This window comes from Mustela lutreola, chromosome 4, assembly GCF_030435805.1.
Source record: "Mustela lutreola isolate mMusLut2 chromosome 4, mMusLut2.pri, whole genome shotgun sequence".
Taxonomy (NCBI): Eukaryota; Metazoa; Chordata; class Mammalia; order Carnivora; family Mustelidae; genus Mustela; species Mustela lutreola.
The window spans coordinates 147,191,965-147,219,810 of record NC_081293.1 but is presented as its reverse complement, the minus strand read 5'-3'; the positions used below and the strand labels follow the sequence as shown (position 1 = coordinate 147,219,810).

The window sequence follows — 27,846 nt, the reverse complement described above, 5'->3', positions numbered from 1 at the left end:
ATGAAGAGACAAATACTCTGTTAAATCCTTCAGGAAAGAGAACCTTCATTCATCATAAGCCTAGGGAGTCTCTGGAGTCTGGTATTAGACATCCATCCATCGCTCCTCCCTTCAGGCCTTCTACTCCCATGGTGGGTCCCACATGTGGTCAGCTCCGGGTGGTGTCAGCTCACCTAAACCAAACGGGAGAAATAAATCAGCCCTGCGATTCTATACCTAAGGTTCTCCTATTCTAAGGAGCATCACAGTTACTGCGGAATTTATCCAAGATGCAGATTCTGGGACCCCACCCCACCAAAATTTGATTCAGTGGGGGCCCATGACTGTGCATTTATAACAGATATCCCCATGTCATTCTGATAAAAATGGTTCACAGAGGCAATTACTTGAAAAATTCTTGTCAAGGCTACTTAACTGAGGCATATAATCTGAATTGGGTCTAATCATGAAGGCAGCCAAAAGTGTTTTCTCGGATTATCTGGTTGTTGAGGGAAATCTTGGTACTTGAAACTGGATAAATATTCAGATAGAATTACTGTATGAGACATCTGCCCTCAACTGGGAAGAGATCCCTTCACTTTGAGATCTTACAAAAGATTTCAAGGAGGATTCATGTGGTCTGGGTTGTTATAATTGTAACATAAGCTCTAAAGTTTAATGAAGTTGTTTTTAGGGACCCTACTCTGCCTACCATAGTATTCTCTTTTTCCTCAGAGGGAACACGTATAGATGGTAGTTACCTGCCTTTAGTTATGGTCCATCCAGGAACAGGCCATGGCTTATAATTATAAAATGAGGAACTCTTCTTTTTCCTTTAGAATCTCTGCTTTCAGGCAGAAAGGCTTGCCAGCTATAGTACCCAAGGGCTTAAAAGAACCCCAGAGTAACAGACCAATTGATCTCACGTTTTAACAAATTATATTCTGATTTTTTTAATGTCCTGAAGCTTTTGGTGATACCTGTTGACTGGTTTTTACATTGATCTTGACTAAATGACAAGTATCTGATTTCTTCCAGGAGCAAGTTTCTGAATGTGACTGGGATAGTGTGTGCATCAAGGGACAGTGTCTGTATAAAGGGGAGATTGAATTATAATCAGTCAGAGCTGTTTACAGAACAGACTAGGTGATAGTAAGTAACAGCATTCAGTTGAGAGTGTTGAGACACTGCCCAATTTCTAGTTACACCAAGGGGAAATACCTATCCTTTGTCTATTGAGAGAAAATAAATCAACTGCTGGGATATATAATCATAGGGCCCTTTCCCAAGCCATTTTCTGTCTCACATAATTAAGAATACAAACTAATATAATGTTATATGTCAACTATACATCAATAAAGGTTTTTAAAAGATTACAACCTTTTTTAGTTTGGGAAGTTACTCACATTTAAAAAGAATCTTCTGGCAGTTACCATTCAGTGTCAAGGTAATATTTTGTTCAGCAATTTTTTTAAAAAGATTTTTATTTATTTATTTGACAGAGATTACAAGTAGGCAGAGGAGATAGGCAGAGAGAGAGGAGGAAGCAGGCTCCCCGACGAGCAGAGAGCCTGATGTGGGGCTTCATCCCAGGACCTGGGACCATGTCCTCAATTAAAGGCACAGGCTTTAACCCACTGAGCCACCCAGGCACCCCAACAATTTTTTTTTTTTTTTAATAGAAAGGTCTACTCATGCTGACATCTCAAGGACATCTGAGGTTTGGGAAGGAAACTTTTGAAACCCACAAAGCTAGGATTGTGACACTTAAAAGGTCAATACCATCCAAATTATTTTCAAATGCCACCATTGAGAAGAGAATTAACCTAATCTGACCAATCATGAGTGTTTCAGGAAAACAAAAAAGAAGTTAATGCGATTTGATTCAATGAAAAGAACAATTGCACCCAGTTATGTATCGGTAATTGGCTAAATCTGATTAGTTCCTGCCCCTCCCCTTGTATCCTGTGATACATTCATCCACCCATCTACCAATTCATTCATTCAGTTTGAAATTCCATCGTGTTATCTAGAATCTTCTTTTCAACAGCATAGCTGTGGCAAAGTTGGATATAAAAATAGATAATCTCTCACCCTAACAGTACCAGTAATGGCAAATGAAATAACACATTCAATTGCACTTTTACATAGCATGAGGTTCAAAACTCTTTCTTTGCTCCATAATTTCTTTTCTTCACTTCCTTGCCCATCGTGAAAGAAAATTCCCCTTTTCAATACATTTTTTCCCCAGAGAATTGAGAGACAATCAAAATGCTTTGCAACATAAATACTGTATTTCAGCCACTACTATGACTGTGTTGAACTGAAAAAAAGTTTCCAAGTAAAAATGCAATGTGATGGTCATGGAAGCTACCTCAACTTTATGCAGTGGCTTATAATTCATTATATTTAATTGATAATAAAACTACTCATCCTGATAAGGACAGCCAGAAAATCACTATCACATCAGCAACAATATCAGGGAAAATATGAACTACATTAGCACAGTAGTGTTTTGTGTGCTAAGCTACAAAATAATTCTTTAAGAGACTCCAGTTATCATACTTGAACAGGTGATTGAAGTAGAATAAAAATATACAAGAACGGGTGGTAGCAAAGCAAATCATCAAACTTTCAATCCATGTACAAGGAGAGATACACAGTTTAACCAGAAATAGATTTCTTTCCAATCAGTCTCTCAAAATTTAATATTTGTTTTCTTGATCATGTTTTTCTGTCTTTTAAAGAAACCATTAATTTTCACAAAATTATATAAATCATTAAAGCTGATCAAAGTATTTTTTTAAAGATTTTATTTATTTATTTGACAGATCACAAGTAGGCAGAGAGGCAGGCAGAGGTGGGGGTGTGGGGGCGGGTGTGCTCCCTGCTGAGCAGAGAGCCTGGATCCCAGGACCCTGAGATCATGACCTAAGCCAAAGGCAGAGGCTTTAACCCACTGAGCCACCCAGGTGTCCCAAAGCTTATCAAAGTTTTAAGTTCAATTTGTGGTTCAGCTCATTATGTTGACGGGGAAGTAGCCTTGTTTCTACTTTCTAGTATGTATCTTGTGTAATGGGCAGTGAATTTCAGTGAAGATTGTTTCATCTGAGATGGTTCAATGTGATGTGGCAAAAATTTTAATAGCTCTCTTAAAATAAGATTGGCCCACTGTCTTTCATAATCCCTTCACCTAACACTTCCTTGTTCTTCTGGTCCCTGTTTTTATCTGCTTCCATTACAACCACGGTTTCAACATTTTCCATTATATAATTTAAAATTGAGAAATTCTACAAGATCCTTTTTTTTACTCGAAGTCTTTTCCCAGAATAAACCTTTCTTGGACAGAAAGAAATACTCCATAAAGTATTCATTAACAAGCATCTAAGTCAGAGAGAAACGAAACAGAGAGGCAGACTGAGACAGAAAGGCAGAAGGAACGAAGAGGTTTTCATTCATTTGTTCATTTTAGGGATCTTTTAGCAAATCCCTTTCTTTCTTTACCTAGTGGACTTTTTTTCCCTTCCATTTCCCTCTTATGAGGAAAACTGAATGCATTCACATTTAGTCTGATTGCTTACACTACTGAATTACTTACTCCAGCTTATTTTATAGTTTCACTTTATTTCCTTTCCCTTTTTAAAACTTTCCTGACATCTGTCGGTTCAGTCTTTACTATCAAATTGTATTTTTCTCTTTATTTTTATTTTCTCAGTCTCTGTATTTCAAGGCACAGATTTAAAGTTGTACTTTCCTGCTGTGAAGTGTGTAAACTCGGCGATTCAATGACCTGTATCCCTGGGGATAAAAATATATTAAATAAAAATTTAAAAATATATTAAATAAAATAAAAATATATTAAAAAAATTTTTTAAAAGCCACTTAAATGCCTGAAAATATATAAAAGTAAAATATTTGTAAAAACGCTTGCACTTTAGTTGTCAAAGCAAACTTTTATTATTTGTAGGTATTAAGAGAGCCACCAGTAAATCAAAATCAAATTGTTTCCCTACCTTGAATTTCCTAGAGCAAAATTAAAGACTTACAAGATGCAAAAAAATAAAATAAAATAAAGTTGTACTTTCCATCAATATCTAGAACTAGTTAGCTATTCTAGTTATTATTACGTATTATAATTATTATGTTATTCTGCTAAATAATAAGAGTCTTTGAACTCTCTTTACATCCTCTTTACCCCACCTCACCCTGTCTCAGGCCAGAATCGCCTGTGATATCCATTCTAAACAGATGCTAATTTTTCCAATCAATACTTTTGAATGTAAAAGATTTATTGTTTTGGGATGCCTGGGTGGCTCAGTTGGTTAAGACGCTGCCTTCGGCTCAGGTCATGATCCCAGCGTCCTGGGATCGAGTCCCACATCGGGCTCCTTGCTCGGCAGGGAGCCTGCTTCTCCCTCTGCCTCTGCCTGCCTCTCTGTCTGCCTGTGCTCGCTCTCTCCCTCTCTCTCTGACAAATATAAATAAATAAAATCTTTAAAAAAAAAAAAAAGATTTATTGTTTTGTTTTCTTTTATGTTTTTCTCCTACATTTCTTTCTTATCTCATGGTTTTCCCTGCTTGTTTTCCTTAGCAACTTCTAGTAATTCTTGTAGAGTGTGTCGTGTCCAGTGTTTTGGAGCCTGTATTAGCCTATTCCTGCTGGAACAAACTACCATAAACTTAGTGGCTTAAAACAACAGAAATTTATTCTCTCGCAGTTCTTGGGGGCCAGAAATCTAAAATAGGTCTGTGGGGCTAGATTCCTTCTGGAGGCTGCAGGAAAGGATCCATTTCCAGCTCACAGAGGCTGCCTACATCCTGGGCCTCACAGTCCTCCTCCTCCTCACAGCCAGCAGTGTGGACTCTTCACATCTCCTTCCCTGTGTCTCTGTGTCTTCTTGGAACCTTCTGTCTCTTTCTGCCTTCTCTTCCTCTTAAAGGACCCTTGTGATGATATTTAGGGCCTACCTGGACAATCCACAAGAATTTCAAAATATCTGCAAAGGTTTTGTTGTTGTTGTTGTATAAGGTAACATTCATGGATTCTGGGGGATTAGGACAATACATCTCTCGGAAGAGCCATAATTCAGCCCACCACAGTGCTTTTGCCCAAATGATCCTGTCTTTTTTGTAATCTCTTGTGTGAAAGAGAATTTGACTGGATGTCAAAAGTTCAAATGTACTTTTTTTTTTCAGAATCTTGTCCATATTTTTTCTTCATATATTCTCCTAGGCTGTTAGTGCAAAAAGGCAGTCATTCTAGTTGGGAATTGATTGTGCTATTAGAGTGATTATCTTTGGTGCATTTATCTTTTTCTATAATTCCTCTAGTTAGAGTTGCAATCTGTATTTGCATAAATCCTGGAAATGATAAGCTTTGCGACCCTTTGCCAGGGGCTTAAAGCATTTGCTTTAAGGACAGAGCCTAAGGACAGAGCCAAGCTTTGCTCCGCCTCCCCCTCCCTCACCCACACCCACTTATGCGACCACCCACATCCTCTTCTCCTGTCTCTGCAACAAAAGACACAGTGTGTGCTCAGAATTTCCTTCCAGGGCCTTATTCTTCTTTGAATTGCAGGTATTTCATTGCCTTGGACTTCAGCATTCTGATGGGCTCTCAAAGTTACCCCTGTCTTTGTTTTTTGGCTTTTTCTTATTGTTTACATGGGAATGACATCTTTGTTCTTTTTCCATCCTAAGCAAAAGCAGAAGGCTCTGCATGAAGAGCATCCACTCAAAATACAGAATGCTATTTCCATTACAGCTCCATTTCATCCTACAATGAATCACAACCTTAGTCATCTATTGAATTTAATCTAAGTTAGAATCAGATGAATTCTGCTCAGAGGGCTAACGAGCTTCATTACAGAGTTGCACTCCCTGTCATTAGATCATTTAATTTATATAACTTTATAGTAAAAGCAAAGCAAATAACTCTCCCTGGGTTTACATAGCCCATTTCCTCAGAAATACAATTATTTGTCTCATGTAAAAGTGTGTCTCTAATTCAGATATACATGTTTCCAGCTGTCAATTTTATTTTTTTAAACAGATCTGTTTTTCACTTGTTTCATAATGTGGTGTGAGTGCTTTGCACCCTTGATAAAGTTATATTGAGCAAAAAAAAAAAAAAAAAAAGTATTTTGAAATATAACAAATTCCCTATATAATAAGGTTTGCTTAATTGTAGACTGTTTTATGACTGATCTTATAATCATTCTTATTACAACAAAAATTAACAACAGGAAGGGCAAAGAGAGCAATTATAGATGACCAGGTGTTCATTGAATACTTCTGGTTGGATTTGCTAGTATGATGCCCTGTACTAGCACTGAAAAATCCTTTTGAAGAGTATTTCATTACATTATTAGAAATAAATTAACTCAGACACTTATAAAAGCCTTAGATTACATGGGTGATTTGTGACCTTGATGAGTGACCTTGAGCAAGTCACCAAGCCTGTGTGGACCTGTACTTCCCCATGTGTGCAAACTGCAAGGACTAAGTTAAGTCATCTTTTAAGATCCATTCCAGCGTTCTGATTTGGGGTTACAGACTGCCCGTGAAATGGAAAGATCGTTTACTGCTTTCTTGTGCTGTTTTTATACTTCTCTATAAACTGTGATGGCTAAATTTCAGCTAACATCCCTTAAAGCCTCCTCATAAATTTCATGATTTTATATACCGCCCATTACATGTGTAGATGTTTTCTCAGATTACAAGTTTCCTCCAGGGAATGAGGATTTTAGATACCCTGACAGAAGTAACTATCGGGAAGTATTTATTCTCCAGGCCTGATTGGGAGTAGAAACATATTGTTTGATTCCCCTTATATTCTACCTCCCCTACACCCCCAAGCCCAGACCTTCCTTCCTTAGTGGACCATAGAAGGAAGTAATTTTATTGCCACTTAGATGTTCTAACCAAGTGGCTGGGAAGAGGCACTGGGCCTGAACTCCTGAGGTCCCTCGAGCTTGGCTGTGAATAAATAATGGCAATGTTTACAGATTTCAGAAGAGATCCAAGGAACACAAAACTATATTGCTTTCATATTACTTCAGGAATGAGTTCTGGGTGAGTGGACTTTCAACGTGAGTAATGGGTTAGTCAGGCAAACAAGGACAAGGGGATGCTGAGGGTTTGATCTGAAGCTTGGAAGCACCGAGGGGTACAAAGTGGAATGGCTTGAGCACAGCCTTAATAGACATGAGACAGGATCGGTAAGGAAGTGTCCTAAGGACTCTTAAGGACAAGGCCATTTGGACCCAAGACACAAAGGTGGGGGGTGACAAATGGTTACTCAGAAGTAGCTTTTTAAAACTTCTGAAAGCTATACGAGTATTCAAGTTTTATAAAGTTCTGAATTTTTATGTTCTCGTGGTTTCAGGTATTAAAATTACTTTATTAAATTAATAATATGTCAACCCTTGTTTGTCATAGGCTTTCTAAATATGATCCCAATTTATTTTTTGCTTTTGAGAGGTGTATTATTTTTTACTACCAAAAATATATTTTTATGTATTAATATTTATAAGTACTTTCCATTTTGGTCTGTGACTTTGCTGTTATGTTATATAAATCCTTCTTACTCCTCTAAAATTACATTAATATTTAACTTTGCTGAATGTTACTATACTTTTTTTTTATACATTTACATATTCAAACTGTTTCATAGATGTTTTGTGTATTATGTTAGGGAAAGTTTGTAAACTGCCCTAATTCCATTGTATCTTGATCTTTTTGCCATTAGTTTGAAAGATCATCTATGTTTTAAGCAAATCCTTATATATCCTTGTGCTCTGATCTGTCTTGCTGCATCATTGCCTGCTTTATAATTATTTTGTTCCCTTATGTGGAAAGATCCCTGCAAAGGGAAACTTCAGTAACTTATTATTTCTTTTCCCAATTTTGATGATGTTTCTCACAAGCATTTTATTTATTTTAGATAATTCTTAGAATATTTTTATGTATATATTTATAAAGTCTACTGATGTGTGAAACCCAATTAAAACCACTTACATTATTAGTTCTGACTTGAGATAGAACAATTTAAAAGAAGATCAAAAGGAAAAACTTAACTGCCCTGCAAGCTTTATTTGCTAGTCTGAAAGCCCTTGGTGGGCTTATTATTTATTAATGACTGTATTATTTTATCTATATGGTTTGCTTCCAGCCAGATGTATGTATAAATGCACATTCAAATGGCTCTAAATGTTTCTAACCGAGTTAAATGATTTACCATTTTCCGATAACCAAAGTATCTAATAGTGTGTCCTTGGTAGACTATTGGATGCTTCTTCTTTGCAAAGCAATTAGGTCACCAATGTGCTTATTTGCAAGAAATGACATGCCACCTACAGCTTCATGTCCTTGAGTTCTAACAGCGTATGCACAAGGACCATATTTCTGGTAGAATGAGGTCACCATTTTATCTGACATAGTTTGAGAGGTATAAAGAATGTCCCTAAAGGACATCTCCCGTTCTGATGCCTTCTCTTCTTGTTTGTGTGAGATTCACCTGTAGTAGAGCCCATTGATTTGTAAGTGCTTAGAAATCAATTATGAATGAATGTATCCCACCACTTCTCTCCCTGAGAAAATAGAAAGGGATAAGAAGACAATGAAAGAAAATAGGAGGAACAAAACTCCAAATTTATTTATTTCCTAATTTTGCCTGATATAAAACTGACTTCAGTTTTGCTTAAGTACCAGGATTACCTATATCAACTTGGCAAAGAACAAATTTTCACTAAAGTTAGCCTTTTTATCTCTTACTCTTCTAGAATGAGGTATTTTTCCTTTCCAGCTTTTGATGGGAATGTAAAATTTTCATTCTTCCCTGGAGCAAGTGTCATGAGTGAGCTATAAGCTAAAAAATAAAATAAAATAAAATAGAGGTTTTCTTATCTTTGACTATAGAATAATTGCTGTTCTTTTCCCTTCCAGTTCCTTCTTTGTGGCATATGTGGAATATTGTGCGCCAAAAAAAAATCTGGACTTGTCGTAAGTTTCTGCCCTGTTTGTGTTTTGCATTGACGTATTTGAAATGTAGGAACCCGAAAATGGAAATGATGACAAGCCAACTTTCACGTACTGAATATTACTCATTTAGGGTGAACAGAGGACTGACAAATAAATAGTGGCTTTTTCATTTAAAAAAAAAAAAAAAAAGCCCATCAAGAATATTAGAGACTATGACAAAAAAGAAAGAAAAGCTTTGCGATACTCTTTAAATGCATGAATATGGAACCCATAATGACTGTTGTGGTTGACAGTCTCCACTTTTCCAGTTTATAGACGCCTAGACACTCAGATACATGAATCTTTCAATAAGCTAAAAGAGACATGGCTTGAGTTCACGGGAAATTTAACTGTTTAAATGTGGAACTGGGCCTACGGATTACTGGCTTTGTGAAGTCAATTTTGCAATGCAGCAAAACAGCTGTGTTGTTAGAGTTACAGTTACTTCCCAATGATTTTTTTATTTAATTTTATTTTATTACTGTGAATGCAAACGTAAGTGTTTTCAGATGTTTTACAGTCCTATCATGGGTTTCCGGGGTATGGAACATGCTCCCAGTTAACTCTGATAATGGCTGGAAGAGAACTTCTGTATGCTGAACTGCTGAAGTGGGGATTCCCCCCTTCCCTCCATGATGTTTTTTTGGACAGTTCAAAGAGGGGAAAAAGCATTTTTTATTTTTTTGTGTGCAATAGGAAAGATCAGAGACCGTTGTGAAGTTAGCAAAATTAATACTACACTTGGACCCTAGAAAGTGGTCTTTGATCCTAAAAGGAGGTTTCCAGGGGGAGGCCAGTTATCTCAGGAGGGCAGGGACATGAGTATTAGTTATTTTTGTTTAACTACTTTTTCAAATCACATATTTTGTGTGTGTGTGTGTGTGTGTGTGTGTACCTCTTGTGACCATAAAAATGAAGCCCCTATTGCTTTAGCCATGTGAGATGTAATTTTTTAAAATTACCTAAAGGGAAAGTGTTAGATACAAATTTTTGGAGGCTTGTAGTTTGCATCTATGATTCTCCCATGACTTGTTAAACATGACCTTCATTCTCTCCCGACTTTTATTTTACCGGAGTCTTTATGGCTCTATAATAACAATTTCTTGGGATTTGGAAGAAAGAAAGAGAAAAAGGGAGAGAGAGAAGGAGAGGAAAGAGAGAAGGAAGGGAAGGAGGGAGGGAGACACGGTGAAAGGAAGGAATGAGGAGAGGGAGAGAGAGAGGAAGGATGGAAGGAAGGAAGGAAGGAAGGAAGGAATGAATAAAAGAAAGGGGGAGAGAAAGAGGAAGAGAAAGGAAGAAAAGGGCAAAGACAGAAAGAGGAAGGGAGAGGAAAAATAGGGCGGGGCAGAGGAGAAGGAACAGGGGAAGGAAAAGGAGGAGAGATGTCTTCATCTATTTGGGCTGTGATAACAAAGAACTGTAGCCTGGGTGGCTTATGAACAACAGTACTCTCTTTCTCAGGGGTCTGGAGGCTGGACCCAGATTAGGGACCCGGATTAGTGTAGTTGGGTTCTGGTAAGATTCTCTTCCAGGTTGCAAATGTTTGACTGTGTCCTCATTTGGCAAAAGGGGAAAGAGAACTCTCTAGAATCTCTTTTATAAAGACACTGACCTTAATTAGGAGGACTCCACCTTCCTGACCTAATTATCTTGCAAGAGTATCTTCCTGACCAAATTATCTTCCCCCCTTCAGATACTATGGTATTAGGGATTAGCCTTCAACAGTTGAATTTGGAGGGACACAAATACTCAATTCATAGGAGAAGGGAAAAGAAGGAATTTTTAAAAAGGCACTAGTGTCTTTTTTCTGTTTTTCTAAATTCTCTTAAGAGTTATAAAAAATTCATTAGAGCTGAACTTTTTATAAACCACCATTCACTTTAACCTCTTTTACTCTTGGATATTCCCATAGATGACATTTAGCTATCAAGGATTCTCTACCCTTCAATCAAATTGCATGATAATTTCTCCACTCCAAATATCTCTGGAGTCTAAATTGTCTAGTCTGGTGAGGTTTGAAAATCATGTGTGGTTATAAATATAGGTATAGATTTTAATATTTTAATTCCTAGGTGAGAATGTTCTGTTGGCACGTGTTAATGAAATGTCATGACTTTCAAGACTGAATGAGACTAATAGCAGAAGAGATTACATATTTTCTTATAATAGTCAAGTAATTTGTCATTTACTTTCTTAATTAACAGTATTCATTATTTGAAGGCTAGAGTGTAACATCTTCCTGTATTTTCTGAGAATGAGCCAACACCAAAGTATTTCCTAAGAAACTGCATACTGTCTGAATATACTTTAAAGCTAGTATATTGATTCTATATGAAACTGGGAGCAATAGGTTCCCACTTGGGATGATTCAATTATTTGGTCATTGATACTCAATATTATATTTAATCCACCGTAAAAATATACTCATCCATCATTGATTTGCAGTCTTGGAGATAGATACTGCGAAACAGACACAATAAGGATGCTGAATTAAGTTAGAGTTACAAGTTGCAAAGTGCTTATAATTCTTTCTGCCCATCATGCTATTTCACTAAGCTATTTCAGATATCTGGGGTCTTATCCTTTTCTGGGAACTGTATGCCCTTAGTTTAGATCACATGTTATCAGGGAAGCTTTGTCTGAAGCTCGTGGTTGGGCTACGTTCTCTTCCTCCTCATTCCAAGGGCAACCAATTCATCCATCTTTCTTAATATTTGCCATGCCAGGTTGAAATGTTGGATCTCTCTCACATAAGACCCCAGAATACTCAAGGGCAATAACTATGAGTTATTCTTTTTTTAATAATGCCAGCAGCTGCCTCACTCAGGGCCTAAAAGATGCTAGTGCTCAATAAATGCATTTTAAACTCAGCTCACATCAACAGCAAATAATTCCTGATACTGTAAAATTAAATGTTATATTATGTTACATACCTGTTTGCCCAATGGAATTTTGCCAAAGGAGGAGAGCAGCAAATCCAGGAAGGCTTTCTGAAGAAGTTAGGACTGCCTTTGGGTCTTCCATCTAGGAGTCCAAGAAAGAAGCGACATCACTTCCAGGAAATGGAAAATGTCATTGAGATGGGAATGAACAGGCTGTAGGATTGGCAAGGCAGAGGACTGGAGTGAAGACCATGTTCTGGAGAAAAATGGAAATAAATGTGGATAATTAAATTAGCATCACACCATAAAGTGTAAGGAGAGCCGATGGGGGAATTTGAACTAAATGCTAATATAAAATAAAATCATTAAAGCTTTTGGAATATTCAGTTAAATTTATGATATTTAGGTCGAATCAAACCCCCAACGTCTCCTAACAGAGATCCAGATCAAACCAGTAATAGGATCAAAAGCAAAGCCCCATCCTGTGTTTCCCCCAAAACAACCAGACAGTATTTTTGGAATGTCTATTGTGTATTCTTCACTGCACAGAGTAACAAAAAAAAAATTGTAATATTAAGGGCCAGTTTACAGGGAGTCCCTAAACTATCATTTGGGGAGACAGACACACAATAAAACTCCCAGGAATGAAAAAGAGAAGGAAGCAAACTCCCCACACCCACACTGCTAGAGAAGTATCAAGATCTGAAGTTTGGTGGGACTCCTGACTGTTCAATGAGAAGATATTTCTATATTTTAGGGGGATTAACATAGTGAAACTAGGTTTAGAGTCAGAAAATCTGGATTCCGTCCCTAAACTTGAGTGTTACCTGCTCACCATTCATATTCCAAAATGTCTATTACAATTTCTCTCAGAGGTTTGCTGGGTGAGATAGTATCTGTTCAGGTTCCTCGCATAGGAAGCACATAGTAACTAAATATGATTTAAGTCTGAATCTACCTTGAAGACAAATTTTGCTTACTTCAGGGTTTTCAAAAGATGTATCCTTAGCCTTTATACAGTCAGCTGTCCTGAAACACTGCGGTCTGTGCTCTCCCCACTGAGTCCGCTTGCACTGAAACGTGGTGAAGGGAGAGCGCCTGCCCTCCGAGAAGCACCAAAGCCCCGTCCCTTGACTGTAGCTCAGACATCCTTGAGGTGCAGCAGGACAAGGCACTGTGTTCCGGGTCTGCCTGGCTCCCTCAACTTTGACACTCCCTTTCTTTTTTCTTCCCAGATGATCCTTTTCTCTGCCTGCTGCATCTGTGGACTCATTGGGGGCATCCTGAATGTTCAGTTCCTTCGGGCAGTGACAAAGAAGACCTCGTCCCTCTATCCTCTACATCTTGCCTCCATGTCCCTTGCGTGCATCGGGATCGGCGGCTGCACCCTCTCTTCCTGGCTAACTTGTCGACTAGCCAGTTACGAACAGAGGAGGATGTTCTCGGAGAGGGAGCACTCGCTGCACCACTCTCATGAAATGGCTGAGAAAGTAAGTTTTGTGCCTCTTCTGCTCACCGCTAGCATGTGACGGAGACTGCAGTCAAATCTTGGTCAGTCAACTGGCAGCTTTAGACGAGAATTTGAGAAATTGGATTTTCTACAACTTTGGCCCTATTGGGCTAAGAATAGAAATTTTGTATTATTTTTTTTCTCTGCTATTTTGGGCACACCTATTTTCAACAGTTTCATAGCTCTCTAGCTATACCAAAACACAGTTCCTAAAATAGCATTTCATAAAATAGTGAATGGCTTATAAATATGGATTTTTGTGTATTATACTGAGGAAAAACACATAAAACTAAATACCCTCTCAACAATGCCAGTTTTAGAAATCTGATGAATTCCCCCTTCTAGCTCACCTCTTGTGCTTGTAAGTAGATGCATCTGATTATGTAAATTAGATTTTGAAGCATAAAAGGACCTTTTAATAAGGCAACAAAAAGCCTTGCCTGCCAGTGCAGATAGTACAGTCCACATAAGGCAACATTAAATTCTCATCTAAACTTCATGCATATTTGGGTAGCTTTGCCTATATTTTAAATAATATTCTTGCCTAATTGTTTCATAAAACTCATTCAAACAGGAAGTAATAACATTTATTGCTTAAAGGACAGATGATATAGTGAGCTGTGTTTCTGTTGCATTTTGCACGTATTTCTTAATTCAGTTCCTGTTATTGGATCTATGAAGGAAAAGCTAAAACATCTGTAAACTAAACTGGCTAAGATAATATTTCACTTGATATCATGGAAATAAAACCACAGAATAGAAGACAGAGTAAGCAAGAGTTACTACCTCATATTCCTTCGTAATGTGATTCTGAAGAAAAAAATATGTATTCCATAGTTTTAAGTGTTTCTATTTTGTATGCAATCAACACATTCAAATAAAGAGAGTAGATATTCTTAAATTGCTCCATGAAAAAAGCGATTTGGAACTGATGTACACATGTTCTTTAAAAAAACTATGGTATAATTAGCAGGACTGATAATTTAAAGAAATGGGTTGTTAAAAATAGATTACCGTTAAGTATTTGGATAGTAGCTCATTTGTGCTCTATTTTTATACTACTGTGATTTAGTTTTTGTGTGTGTGTATGTTTGTACAATATTTATTATATGATTGTTATATTTATATTAGAGATTGAGGGCTATTGAAATAACCGACTTGCCCAGCTGCCCGGTGGTGCCCCCGACACCAGAGTTACCTACAAGGTACGCTGATTTCTAGGGAGTTACCATGTTGTAATGTCACCGCAGGAAGCGATGCCTCTTTCTAGGAAGCCATGATGTCAGCAGATCAGTCTGGACTGATGCTGTGATGTTTGTTGCTCCTCAAAGTATCACTGTCAGAACTACTTTGAGAACCCAACAGAAACCTACATGGCAGAGTCTTGCAGCTTGAAAGTTGGTTGAGTATTTAAAATATTCAGCCTCCTATAAGCATCCAAACACACTCCTGTTTGGATGATTCATGACTCCTTTATTTTCTGCTACATCATGATTCTGACTCAATACTATCATTCACAGACCCGAGTTCTGTTTTTAATAATAGGTGTATCTGATAACGACAAACAGTATCTCCTTCATGCCAAAGTGGCATGAGCAAATGACATAAGTTTGACGCTAATACAGTAAAAATGCTGTGCGAGACCTGTCTTTTGACAAAATTATCTGTTGTGATATATTTCACATTTATATCCTATACTTTCGGTTGCTAAAAAGAAATAGTTGTCATTCTCGCTTTGGTTAAGTGATATAAGTGGAAATCCAGAAAGTCTCATTGATACTATGGCCCAATGGTAGAGAGTATATCCACTTGCAAATAGTCACATTTGGTCCTGCCCAAATTTAGAACATATTCTTCTTACCAAATTGGACATGCCTACTTTTTGCTCTTTTCTCCTACCCTTGATATTACAGTGTCCACATTAATATGAATTTAGTTAGGAAAACGCTTTTCATTTTAAGCTTTTTGAAAACTGGATTTTTTTTCTTAATGCTGCAATTAAATATTCTACATTAGATTAGTTTTTATGGTTTCTAAGCTACTGTTCTGAATGCAAATTCATTTAGAGAGAAGAAGCACCTAAGAATTTTACTTTTATCAGTTCATTATGAAATTATTTTTGTACTCGTATGCGGAATAGAAAAAGCCGTATGAGTAAATTTTGTTAAAGATCATTTTTGAAGAATCGCTTCTATTTAACTTGCCACCCACAGTGAGTTTTTGAATGAAGCCTCAAATCAGGTTTCCTGCTGATGAACTTAATCTCAGCCCAACAACCCCACTGTGTTTCCACGCCTGCTTTTACCATCTGCACGCCCAGTGAGCCAGTCACTGAACCATCACCAGGCCACAGAAATAGGCTGCTGGCGCCAAAGAACCTTCTTCACTTTCTGTCAGAGTCTTCATCCTAAAAGAGTTTGAGTTTCTTGGCTTTTTTCTAGTATTTTCTTGGCACTTTACCAGGGAGATATAGTGTATAGCCAGCCAGGTACGAGATTACTCCTTCGAACCTGGAAGAGGCCAGGCACTTTGCCTGGAGAAACAGAGCTTGATGTGATAGTAGGACACATCCCCAGTGCCTCTTGTCTCCTTTCTCCCAATTTTCTTGGAAGAAGTTCTACCACATCTTTCAAAACAACAAAGTTTTCAAAAGCAAAGTTCAAAAGCCAGGCCGATTCCTACCTTCCCGTCCCTCACAGATCCTCTCCCTGAGCGACTTTCCAAACCAGCCAAAGCAAGAAGCAAGTATCTTTATTCTATTTCATCTCCTATATTGAATTTTCTAAGAGAAGAGAGTCAAAATAGGGCCTGGATACCTTTTCATTTTTCAAATAAATATTGGGAAGAATTTCTAAAGTTTACAAAAGTACACATTTCTAATTCTCCCCCAAATGTCAATCAAATATAAACGGATAGGCTTAAGGTAAATGAACAAGAATTTGGATTTGAATTTTCCTTACTACACTTTTGCAAATAGGCTTGTTCACATGTGGAAAGATTTTTAGATTATTTTTGCTTAAATATTCCTTATAATATGGCACACTAACCATTATACATGTGAATGGGCTTCGCATCTCATTACCTTCTCATATTTAGGGAGGAGTTTAATGTTCAATGATAAGTATGAGTTCAAAACATCTAAATTTTTTTTAAATTAACATTTTCTCAAATTGCAAATGGAACTTAACGTTAGTTCATCCTTTCTAAGTTTTCATTTGCCTTCCATGTAGTTTTCCTTATTAGCGTCCTCGTAATTGATCTCTTAAGAAACATATTAAGAAGTTTTACTATTTGTTTGGTTGGGCTTTCTTTATTTTTTTTTTTTTAACTGTATGAATGATAGTGTCATGAAAGCCAATCTTCCCCACTGTGATCCACTGCTGCATATAAGCAATAATCCCCCTGTGGACCTATTTCAGTTCTTTGCAAAAAGGCCACACATTTTTCTATAGAATGAGGTAACCCCTACGCTATGTGGGCACTTTGCTGACACGCTCAGCAGAGAAGCCAATGCAAGGGGTAAGTGTAGGCATTTAACCATCTTCTTTCTAGGTGAGGTCTTTCCAAAATAAAGTTGAGAAAGAAAAGGAGAGACTCAGGGCACTGGGGACAGACTGAAGTGTTTTTGTGCATTGAAGACTTTGGTCTAACAGACTATCATTTCAGCATTTTCATGTGCTCCAAGATGCCATGAAATTTCGTTTTCTCAAATGCAACAACAGTATCAATCCTTGCCCTTCCCCAAAACTCGGGAAGTTTTTCAGTGGCTTGAAATTTCTGTTTTGCAAACCCATTAGCCAAATCAATATCTTACTCTGAAACTAAATTTTAACTAATTCATCTTATTTTCCTAACAGGAAATGACAGACAACATGAGCAATGGAGGACCACAACTGATATTTAACGGAAGAGTATAATCAATGTTTTAAAGAACTGAACATTTTTTAGGATTTTCATGAGGAAAGGAGATACCAAAGGAGTAGGGGATAAAATTAAAGCAGTTCCTGTATTTGCTGTTTTCCCTCATGGGCACCCAGTATAATCATTCTCCCTCAGTTTGCCTCACTTACTTCTTCAGCTTTTTTTTTTCTTTTTTTTTTTTTTTCTTTTTGGGTGAGAATCTTCCAGAAATGTTCTGGTGCAGTAATTTGAACAGACATTCCAGATTGTTCTAAAGACTTTTCAGGAAAAAAAAAAAAGGAATAAACAGAAAGAAAAATTCATATTCTACAAAAACACTATTTGACTAGCATGAGTATTAAATTTGTAATGACATATTTCATATAAATAATCAAAGTACAAATATCAAGAAATAACAATAAGTTATTTATGTCTTTGTTTTGAAAGACAGTGGCTTCAAGAATACCACAATTCAAAACCTCAGTAATGCCTTGTTGTAAAAACATTAAAATTATTTCCAATTTGTGAATGAACTATATTTCATAATTTATTTATAAATGACAAAAAACCCTAAAGCATAAAGAAGAAAATTTTTTTAGAGAGAGACCATACTAATCTGTATGATATTTTTGCATTTTTGCACAAGGGTGAAAAGTTATAAATGAATATCATTTAAGGAAAATAAATATGTTTTGATTATACTGTGCAGATTGATCTGCATGTTCATGAATGAGCCTAAGAATAAAATAACACATGTGTGTATGTGTGTGTATATATACTGTAAATATAGAAAATATATACAGCATATATTTATAGCATACATGAATGTAAATAGATAATCAAAAAGAAATTGTAATGCTGTTGGGGTATTATCAGGATTCTATTCCCAAAGAGATGGGAAAGCAATTTTTCAAGGCTTTTCTATGCCCACAAAAATCACGTTTGATTTCTACTAAGTTTGTTCATTTTTATTCTTTTTATTATGTCTGCTGTGTGTAAATATCATTGTGACTGATATTTATGGAGTTGAGTGATCTGAATAGTGTAGTATAAAGATAGATTACTTATCTGGCTATTTTACTATTAATGGCATTTCTGTAATAACGATGATTAATACTGATTTATAAACATAACAACTTTAAATCATATACTTCCACATTTATTAATGTAGATACAATGACATGTGATTTTCATGATACTTATATTTCAAACACTTTGCAGCCCAATTAAATTATATAAAAGGACAGATGATGTATGCCCAAAAGGTAAAGTTAAAATTTGCTTTGCTAGAATTTAATTTAGATCTTTTAAAAATTTTATAATTTATGAAAATAATATAAACAGAACATTTTTAAGAATATGTATATCCAAAGAACCTGAAAGAGTTCTTTGTAGAAGGAAATAGAAAGATAGGCTTACATTTATGTAGTTAGATTCAGTCCTTCTTTTCCACAGGGAAATGTTAAAATAGCCACCTGTGACAATATGAATAGGCAACAAAATAGCACAGTCTTTGAAAATATTTATGAGAACACAACCTCTGATAACAGATAAAGAAATCTAATATTTTAAAATATGTGGTTTTCATTGTATTGGATACTTTCATTTTTCCCCAAAGCTAATCAATTTTCAGGTCATTTGTATGAGTTACTTATTGAACCACAGGTAAATTCAACCTTTAACACTCAGGATGAGAACATGTTATCATTTAGAAACAAAATACGGATTTTAATTATGATAACAAAATAATAACTCCAGTTAATGGAAATCTGAAGGTCTTCTAGTTTTAGAGTATTGTGATCATCACCTACCCTATTTAAGTTGACTCATAAAAAAAATTCTGACTGTAGATAGTCACATGAAATAGCTGGGCTATGGTTGTTTGCTGTAGTGCTTGAAGGCTCCTAACTCATATGAATAACTTCAATATCCAGTAAATTACAGAAGTTGCCCATAAATGCAACCTCAAATAGTGAATTAACATTATCACTGTTCTTTTGATGCCATCAACAGGCATAAGATTTATCACTGAAAATCTAAACTATAGATGCAGATATTTTATATATATGTGGCTCTACTGAATTTACTCAAGGATGTAGTTTTGTACTGACTGAAGGAATAACCACTGACTCTAGGTGGCATTTCTTTGTAGACATATTTGTATAATACAGAGTTCTAGTACATCAGTAAGATGTTTTAATGCCCTTTGAAATAATTTATGAAATCACCCATTAAAGGACAAAGTAGGCATATCACTGCTTCAATATAGACTTAAGAAGAGATGCAATCATGACAGTTACCCAAATAGGCTACCATGTATATAACCAGACATAGATACGTCTTTAAATGTAGTTCTTTTAACCCAATATTTTCAGGGCTCGGTTATTTAGAGGGATTTATTTGGGATGTAGAGTGATTAGGGGACGTTAGGAAGACATTGTTCAAGTACTTGAAAATTCAACTTTTACAATAAATTGATCTATGAACTAGAATACTTTAAGTGACTACATTATAGTTTTAGTGTGAGCCTACCCTTGGGGGAAAGTAAATGAAGAAACAAAATATGTGACACTAGTGTGGTGGTGTGCTGTAGAAACTAGCTACAAAAAGGTGAAGTTATTGTAAGCATAAAAGGATAAAAGTGGATTCTGCTTGGAAACTTAAACGTGTGTTTGTTTAAACACACACACACATCTACAGTTGTTTAGAAGTGGAACATGGTATGATGACTCTATTGATGTGTCTATGTAATAAAATGGTGTGCTTTGAAACTGCATATGGTGTGAACTTTCTTTTCATCATAATAGAAAAAATAGTTTCCCCCACTAGGTTCTGGGGGACAGGATTGTCCCCTAGATTGGCAGAGGACAGGGTGCTGTGAATGAAGAGAGAGAGTCCCAGCTAGTCGATATGGAATTCAGAGAGGGTATTTTCTGAGATGGGAAATGTAGAGGAGGAGTGGTTGAAGATGCAGAACAAATGACCATAAGAAAGTGAGGTCCCCTGGAGGCAGGCATTGATAAGATACTCATTGTAGGAGACAGACTTAGCTATAGATAGGACTGAAATTGCAGGGGATCTCACAGATGAAATCATAATATTCAGAGAACTCTGCTGACCTGGTGCTTGTTGAATTGTTGCTACTGGCTTTTGGAGTGGACAGTAATTGTGTAAACTGCCTTTTACATTTTAAGCCATTAAGCATCTCTGGTCCCCCATCTAGTAAATGTCAGAAGGATACCCCAGGACAAACAAAAATGTCCTAACAAATTTTCACTTCTCTCTTTGGCAGGTAAGTATTGCCTGCTAATTGAGAGCCACTGAGAAAAACCCTAGAACACAATCCAAAGCAGCGATGTTAATGCTACGTAGAAATGTAGACGTGAATTGCTCAGGGTCATAAACTCACTTTTCTAAGGTCTACCTATATTCTTTGATAGTGTAGCCACTAACCTAACCATGTGTGATTAAATGTATATATAAATTAATCAAAACAAAATTAAGTATTCAGTTTCTCTGCTGAATAGAGCTAGCCACATTCCGGGTACTTGATAACCACACAGGGTAAACATCACCTCAGAAAGTCTTATCAGTCAATGCTAGTCAAAACCACAGTCCTTATCATTAAAATAAAATGTAAAAAAAAAACTGGTAAACTCTCCATGAAATTTGAAGTTGATGGACCAGTTAAGTCCATAGACCAAGAACAAGGAAAAATACAGTGTAGGCCAAATCCATAATAAAGTCTAAAAGTTGCTTGAGTTTTCATGTTTAAAAAAAAAAAATTCTGGTAATAGAAATATTCCTATAAATAACTAAATATTTTGTGTTTGACAGGTAAAATGAGATGTTGTGTAACTTCTATTTTTGAAGAAATTTACTCAGCCTATTACCATGCATCAATGAAAAATTCTGCATTTCTTATGCTTGGGAAGGTGAGAACAACAATCTGTGGTCCTCTACTCTTTTCACTGACTTAAGCTCAAAAGTGGCATGTTTAGAAACCGTATGTCCAAGGCTGCATTTTCAAAGATTATTTAGCAAACATGTTTCAGAAATTTAGATAGAGCATCTTAAGTACCATTTGGTTAGAACACGGTTTCCAAATAAAGTTTCAGAACTTGGCATCACTTCACTCTTGTCTTCCTTAAATCATTTTCCTGGAAACATATGTAATACTTCTTACTCAAAGTATGTGACAGCCAAGAAATTCAATTATTCCAAAACCATAAATCACAGGTTGTGAGTTACTCAGAGTAGAGGAAACCAATTCAGAAATTGCTTGAAATGTGGATGCCTAGTAAAATTATACAAAAGTGTTTTTTTTTATTATTCTTTATGCCAGTAAAAATATTTACTGAATATAAGGGTCTTTTACTAGGAATGTATTTCCCAGGAAATGTATTATAAAAAGCCAAACTCTAGATCTAAACAGATTGATTTCAATATTTTAATAGTTCAACATTGTCTATATTAACTAGTTATAAGGACATAGCCTTCATTTAACTAGAAATCCTTAAGAACTAGGTTCCATCTTTAAACTTTCCTTCACATCAGCTAGGGACTTTTGATTTCAAAGTTTTCTCTTCATTAACCCCCAGAGGCTCTACTCCCTTAGCCACATAATATATTGCAAGCCCTACCCCAAAAGCCAAAATGTACTATGCTGCTGAAAATTGCCAGAGAGACTAGAATTGGGCTGGAGCTTCACAGAAAATTCTAAAATCTTGTCAAATTTGCCTCAAGTGTTTCGCTAACCTCAAGGAATCAGGACTCATGACTGTTCCTTGTTACTAATCAATCAGGATATTCGCCCTCCCTTCCTCACTAAGACGGGGGTCCTCCAATGTCATTTCACAACATCTTGATGGAGGACTGGAAGATATCCCTTGGGCTCTCCAAGATCATTGCTCAGGAAAGAAAAGCTATAGTTCCCATTGTGGGAGGTTCTACCATCCCTCACTCTGTCCCTCATTGTCCATCAGCCAAGGAAAGAGGTGATATTCAGCCTTACTCATACATAAGTCCTTGAAGTGTACGAATGCTGTCTAGATGTGCACTTCACTCCCTAATATCTAAAATATCTTTTGAGATTTGGACTTCTCTGTCTTTTCTATCTTCTAATTATATCAATACTTTTACATTGATCTTTGAGAAGAAAATTTTAAACTTATTAAGAAGGTTCTAGGTCTTCTAAGATAAAACAAATTGCTAGAAAGAATGTTGTTTCCAAGACACAACAGAGTGAGTAGTGATAATACTAGCCTAGTGCTATCTATCAACAAAAAGGATGGTAGTACAGCAGGTGAAAACCATTTATCAAGGGTTATGATAATGTGCATCAACTATAAATGTGAATATTCCTCAATCATATTAATATAATTTATCTAACATGAAATGTGGATAACGTGGTAAGACATTATTAATATTTCACCTGAAAGGTAAGGTCATTTCTTGCTGTACCCATGAATCTTAGAGCCATTCACTCATGTCATGTAACTTATGTACTCTCAAGTCCATAAAACCATAACTCCATCCCCTTGGAACCACGACCCTGTATTTGTTCAGCTTCTTCTGATTTCAGATCCAAATTTCTGGTTCTGTGGCAGACAGGCATGTGCTCCAGCTGGAGACATGAATGCCAAAGAAGGATCCTAAAGGACAACTCAAGAGAAAACAGGAGCTGTCCATATCTTGAATGTAAAGAGGATGGAAAATCTATGAGGTCATTGGAGACAGGCAGGAAGCCATAAGTGAGAAACTGAGGCAAGATTATTTTCCCCCTGGGTTTCTTGAGGGGATAGGATCAGCAAGCTGTAGAAAAAAACTAATCTTGTCATGACCCAAATTTTGCCTTTATTTACCAGGTAAGTTCATTGCTTGTCATGTCTGTCATTTTCTTCTTTTAAATCTCTAGCTTAGCCTACTCATCTGTGCCAAGAACATTGGAGGAAGAGGTTTTGTTCAAGGGAGCTGACACTTTATCTAGTGTTTGTCTAAAGCCAATATGTGCATGACAGCAGGAGTCACAAGAAACATCAAGGGAAAGTGAGACACAAGGGAAGCTTTCATTAGTCATTGGTCCTTCTCAACGAGGAACACTCCTTTCAGTGTGAATATTGGAGGTCTAGATTTTTATTTTATTGAAAAATTGTGGTTTTTATGTAATATCTTCCCTTAAAAAGTTCTACTCACTGTTGCATTCTTTCACAACTGGGAAAGTCCCCTTTGCCAGTTGAATTCATTATTGTAATAATTTCCAAAGTGCAGAATTATTAAGAGTCCCCTGTGGCCATAAGAGGGAGTCTGGATATGATCCATTAATATGCATTTTGTTTAATAACTTGAGAGTAAATTGTGTATCAAAATACATCGTGTCTAATTTTCATTTTTATCTACTTTCCACCCTCAAACTTTCCATATCACATTCTTCGGAATGTATTTAGTGTCAAGGAGCTGTGAATTCATGCCCACACAGACTCTGCAGGCAGCAGGTGGTTTATTTAAGGTAATGGTTTTAAAAAATAAAAAAAAAAGGAAATGGTTTTCTATTTTTGTTCTGCAGTGAGCTAAAGGCAGATGGAACTAAATGAGAATGTCCAAAGGTATTCTTGAAAGCACCATGGTTAATATTACTGCTAATTCCTTGGATTTGAAAACCTTTCAAAAGATGTTGAAACTTTGTTGCAGTAGAATCTAGTTGGGGGGCACCTGGGTGGCTCAGTGTGTTAAGCCTCTGTCTTCAGCTCAGATCATGATCCCAGGGTCCTGGATAGAGCCCAGCATTAGGCTCCCTGCTCAGTGGAGTATGCTTCTTCCTTTCCCTCTGTCTGCAGCGCCCCCTGCTTGTGCTCTCTCTCTTTCACGAACTCTCTCTATGTGTCAAATAAATAAATAAAATCCTTTTTTTAAGAAAAGTCCATTTGGAAAGGAACTAGGGCCTTAGAAGAAATACCAGCCTCACCTACCTACAACCTAACAGCCATAGGCCTCATAAAAGGACAGTAAATCATATAAAGAGGACATCATAGCTCCAGAAAGGAGCCCCACCACCCATCTTATACCTCCTTTACTCCTCCCCAACCAATAGTGGTTCTCAAGACTACACACATACACACACAAAGTTTACTATTTTTTCTTTCTTTTTTAAAAAAATTTCATTCCAGTACAGTTAAGACACAGTGTTAAAGTGTTTCCGGGTTTACAACCAAGTGATTCAACAACTGCGTACATCACAGACAACACCCAGGGCTCACCCTCATAAGCGCACTCTCTAACCCCATCACCTATTCCCCCCCGCCCCCCGCCCCCCCCCACCTCCCATCTGGTAACCATCAGTTTGTTCTCTATGGTCGAGTCTGTTTCTTGTTTTCTCTTTCTCTCTCTCTCAAATCTCTCTCTCTCCTTTGCTCATTTGTTTTGTTTCTTAGATTCCACGTGTGAGTGAAATGATACGGCATTTGTCTTTCTCTGACTGACTTATTTCACGAATTGAGCTACGGGGTATTTATCCCAAAGTACAAAAACACGAGTTCAAAGGCATACATGCCCTCCTACGTTTACAGCAGTATTATTTACAATAGCCAAATTAGGGAAGTAACCCAAGTGTCCATCAATAGATGATTAGATAAAGATAAAGATGATTAGATGAATAGATAAGGAAGATGTGGTATACGGTCTTTGTCATTGCCTTTCTGTTAATAATCGATACCTACATAGGTACTTGCAACCTCAGGTTGAAAATTAATATGATTTTATATTCTCAGGAGTTGAAAATTAATATGATTTTATATTCTAGGTAATAATCAGAGCATCTAAACTATAGCCAAGAGATAAAATCCAAGCATACAGATCAAGGTATTTAAACATTATTGTATTTTGTTACCACAAAAGTGAGAAAGATACAATTCCATTGTTAGAGAATGAGAATACAACGACTATTTGTGGTCTTTTGCTCTTGTTATTTCCCCCATAAGTACCTACTATGATTTACAAATACATTAATTAACACTGTAAAAACTATTTATACATTACGAATAAAAGAGGTCACCTCTAGACTGAAGAAGTTGAGCAAACACTGCCTTTTCATGGGATCCGGTGCTTTATATGTGTTCTTGGAGAAATTCTGAACTAAAACAAAAATTAATAAAACATTTTTCAGGTAGGAAGGTAATTGAGGCAAAGCAGTGTTTAAGATAAAATGATGACAGTGATAAAGAATTTTTGCATACCTCCTTCTTTTTACAGAAGAAAATGTGGCTTATTTGTTGTTAATTTAAATGGTTGTGGGGCGCCTGGGTGGCTCAGTGGATTAAGCCGCTGCCTTCGGCTCAGGTCATGATCTCGGGGTCCTGGGATCAAGCCCCGCATCGGGCTCTCTGCTCGGCAGGGAGCCTGCTTCCCCCTCTGTCTCTGCCTGCCTCTCTGCCTACTTGTGATCTCTCTCTCTGTCAAATAAAATAAAATAAAATCTTAAAAAAAAAAAAAAAAAAAAAAAAAAAAAAATTTGTAAATGGTTGTGCCTCCTATTTCAGCAATGGAATTGAAGGAAGATTTAATGATGCCTGAGAGAGAATGGAATATGCACACATGTTAATACAAATAAGAATAACACTTGTTTTATAGGGAATTGTTTTCCTTGCTTCCTGAAGATTGTTCTATACTCCTTGGAAATAATCATATTTTGATTTAATTTTGTTAGTTAAGTTCCAACGTACAATTTACCATAATCTATCCCTTTCAGTACCATCTAGAAGGATACATAAACTGAAGTTTTTCATTCAGTTTACGAAATGTGTGGAAATTAACCACTGGCATTCTATCTCTGAGTCTATGTAAATTGTATACTCTTTTATGCTACTTATTTTGCAAACTCTACTGTGTGTGCTAAATCACTTGAAAGAAATAATCAGCTACATTGTTAATTATACTGCATTTATGTCAATTATACCTGAATAAAAATGATCAGTTCAGAACCTCTCTCCTGCATTTCAAGATGTTTTGAGGCACTGGTTCCCAAAGTTCTCAGGTATTACAATCGCCTGGAGGGCTTGGTAAACAGATTGCTGAGCTCCATTCAGAGAGTTCTGATTCAGGAAGCCTAGGGTGGGGCCTGAGGATTTGCATTTCTAACCACATTTCAGGCGGTGCTGATGACAACCAGGGACCTGACGTTAAGGATGAGTGCAACCAAACCCAAATCCGTCTTCCTGATGGACACAGAGTAAAACCAGTCACTGGGACATCAGGTATGTAGCAAGGAAAAGGTTTATTTGAGAGGGAGTAAACCAGGAAACCAGAGGACAAGTCTCAAATCCACTTGCCTGAAGGGGAAGAGAACAAGTTTGGTTTTTGTTTGTTTGTTTGTTTGTTTAAGATTTTATTTATTTATTTGACAGAGATCACAAGTTGGCTGAGAGGCAGGCAGAGAGAGAAGAGGGAAGCAGGCTCCCTGCTGAGCAGAGAGTCTGATGCGGGGCTCGATTCCAGGACCCCAGGATCATGACTGAGCTGAAGGCAGAGGCTTTAACCCACTGAGCCACCCAGGCACCCCTGAAAACAAGTTTTTTATAATAATGGGGGTTGAGATTATATACATGTTGATGAAAAGGGCAGGAAAACGGATGACTATTCATGAAGAAAGATGGAGCACGTGCACTGAGCAAAAAATATATGTAACAGACATCCCACGTTCACTTTGGGCTGGAGACTTAACACTGGTGAAGCGAAATTTAGCCCCTGAGGTCAGAAAGTTATGTTAGGACAAGGAGAAAGGACTGTGGGCATGCTCCGAGAGCCAGTATAAAATGGTGGGTTCTTGGGCTCCTTATCTCTGGTAAGGAATGCAGGGTGCTGCATAGTCACAGGCTGGAGCTAGATCGGTTGACCTGGAGTCCAGGCTTCTGCAGAGACAGTTACTGAGTTTGTTAGTGGAGTCTGAAAAGACACAATAGCTTAATGGGAGGAAACCGTTCTCTGGAAAACAAGCTTTCTACTGCTGGCTTCAACCTCATTAATCCTATGGGGCATGATTTCACTACCAATAAAACATTACCTTATTAAATAAAGCAGCTGGGTTTTAACTTACGGACAGATACATCTGGATGACTTTATTTCTATGGATTTTCAGCAATAGCTACAGTTCGCAAAAATGTAAAATCTTGTATATCCGCTAAAATATAATGTACTCTCATTGTTTTTCCTTAGTGTAAGCATGGTGCACATGTTAGTTCAGCAATATAATAAGCATGTAGGAAGAACATTCAGAGTTAAAAATTGATGCCAGGTCCTTTTTTTTTGAAGGATTGATTCTTGCCACTCCGAAGTACTTTGGGCTAAAGCTAAACTTTAGAAACTCAAAGCTCACAGTTGCCATCTGCTGACATATTTGTGAATTACATGTAGTTAGCATCAACCAGCAGCTGCTTGATACATTAGTATCCTGTTCAGACTTTTTTTAGTGTAATTTCCAAAACCCATTAGGCAAATTTTATTTTTAAAAAATATTTTATTTATTTATTTATTTGACAGATCACAAGTAGGCAGAGAGAA

General features: G+C 36.8%; 1 protein-coding gene and 1 long non-coding RNA gene across 5 annotated transcripts in view; one reads left to right on the top strand and one right to left on the bottom strand.

The window, feature by feature from the left end:
* Nucleotides 1-20,275, top strand: part of TMEM196 (transmembrane protein 196) — a 51,220-nt gene extending 30,945 nt beyond the window's left edge. For 2 of the 4 annotated variants that reach the window (XM_059171314.1, XM_059171313.1), the window contains exons 2-5: nt 8,926-8,982; nt 13,121-13,375; nt 14,527-14,600; nt 17,253-20,275. In XM_059171314.1, coding sequence (XP_059027297.1) covers nt 8,926-8,982; nt 13,121-13,375; nt 14,527-14,600; nt 17,253-17,259 — 393 coding nt within the window. In that variant the 3' untranslated portion in view covers nt 17,260-20,275. The remainder of the gene's footprint in view (nt 1-8,925; nt 8,983-13,120; nt 13,376-14,526; nt 14,601-17,252) is intronic. The other 2 variants (XM_059171317.1, XM_059171315.1) reach the window with 1 other exon arrangement.
* Nucleotides 45-25,583, bottom strand: LOC131829480 (uncharacterized). The gene is made up of 6 exons (XR_009352866.1): nt 25,527-25,583; nt 25,346-25,425; nt 18,715-18,770; nt 17,466-17,573; nt 11,937-12,141; nt 45-173 (listed from the first exon to the last, which is right to left on the bottom strand). It is a non-coding gene; the product is annotated as an uncharacterized LOC131829480 (long non-coding RNA).
* Between the last annotated feature and the right edge of the window lie 2,263 nt (nt 25,584-27,846).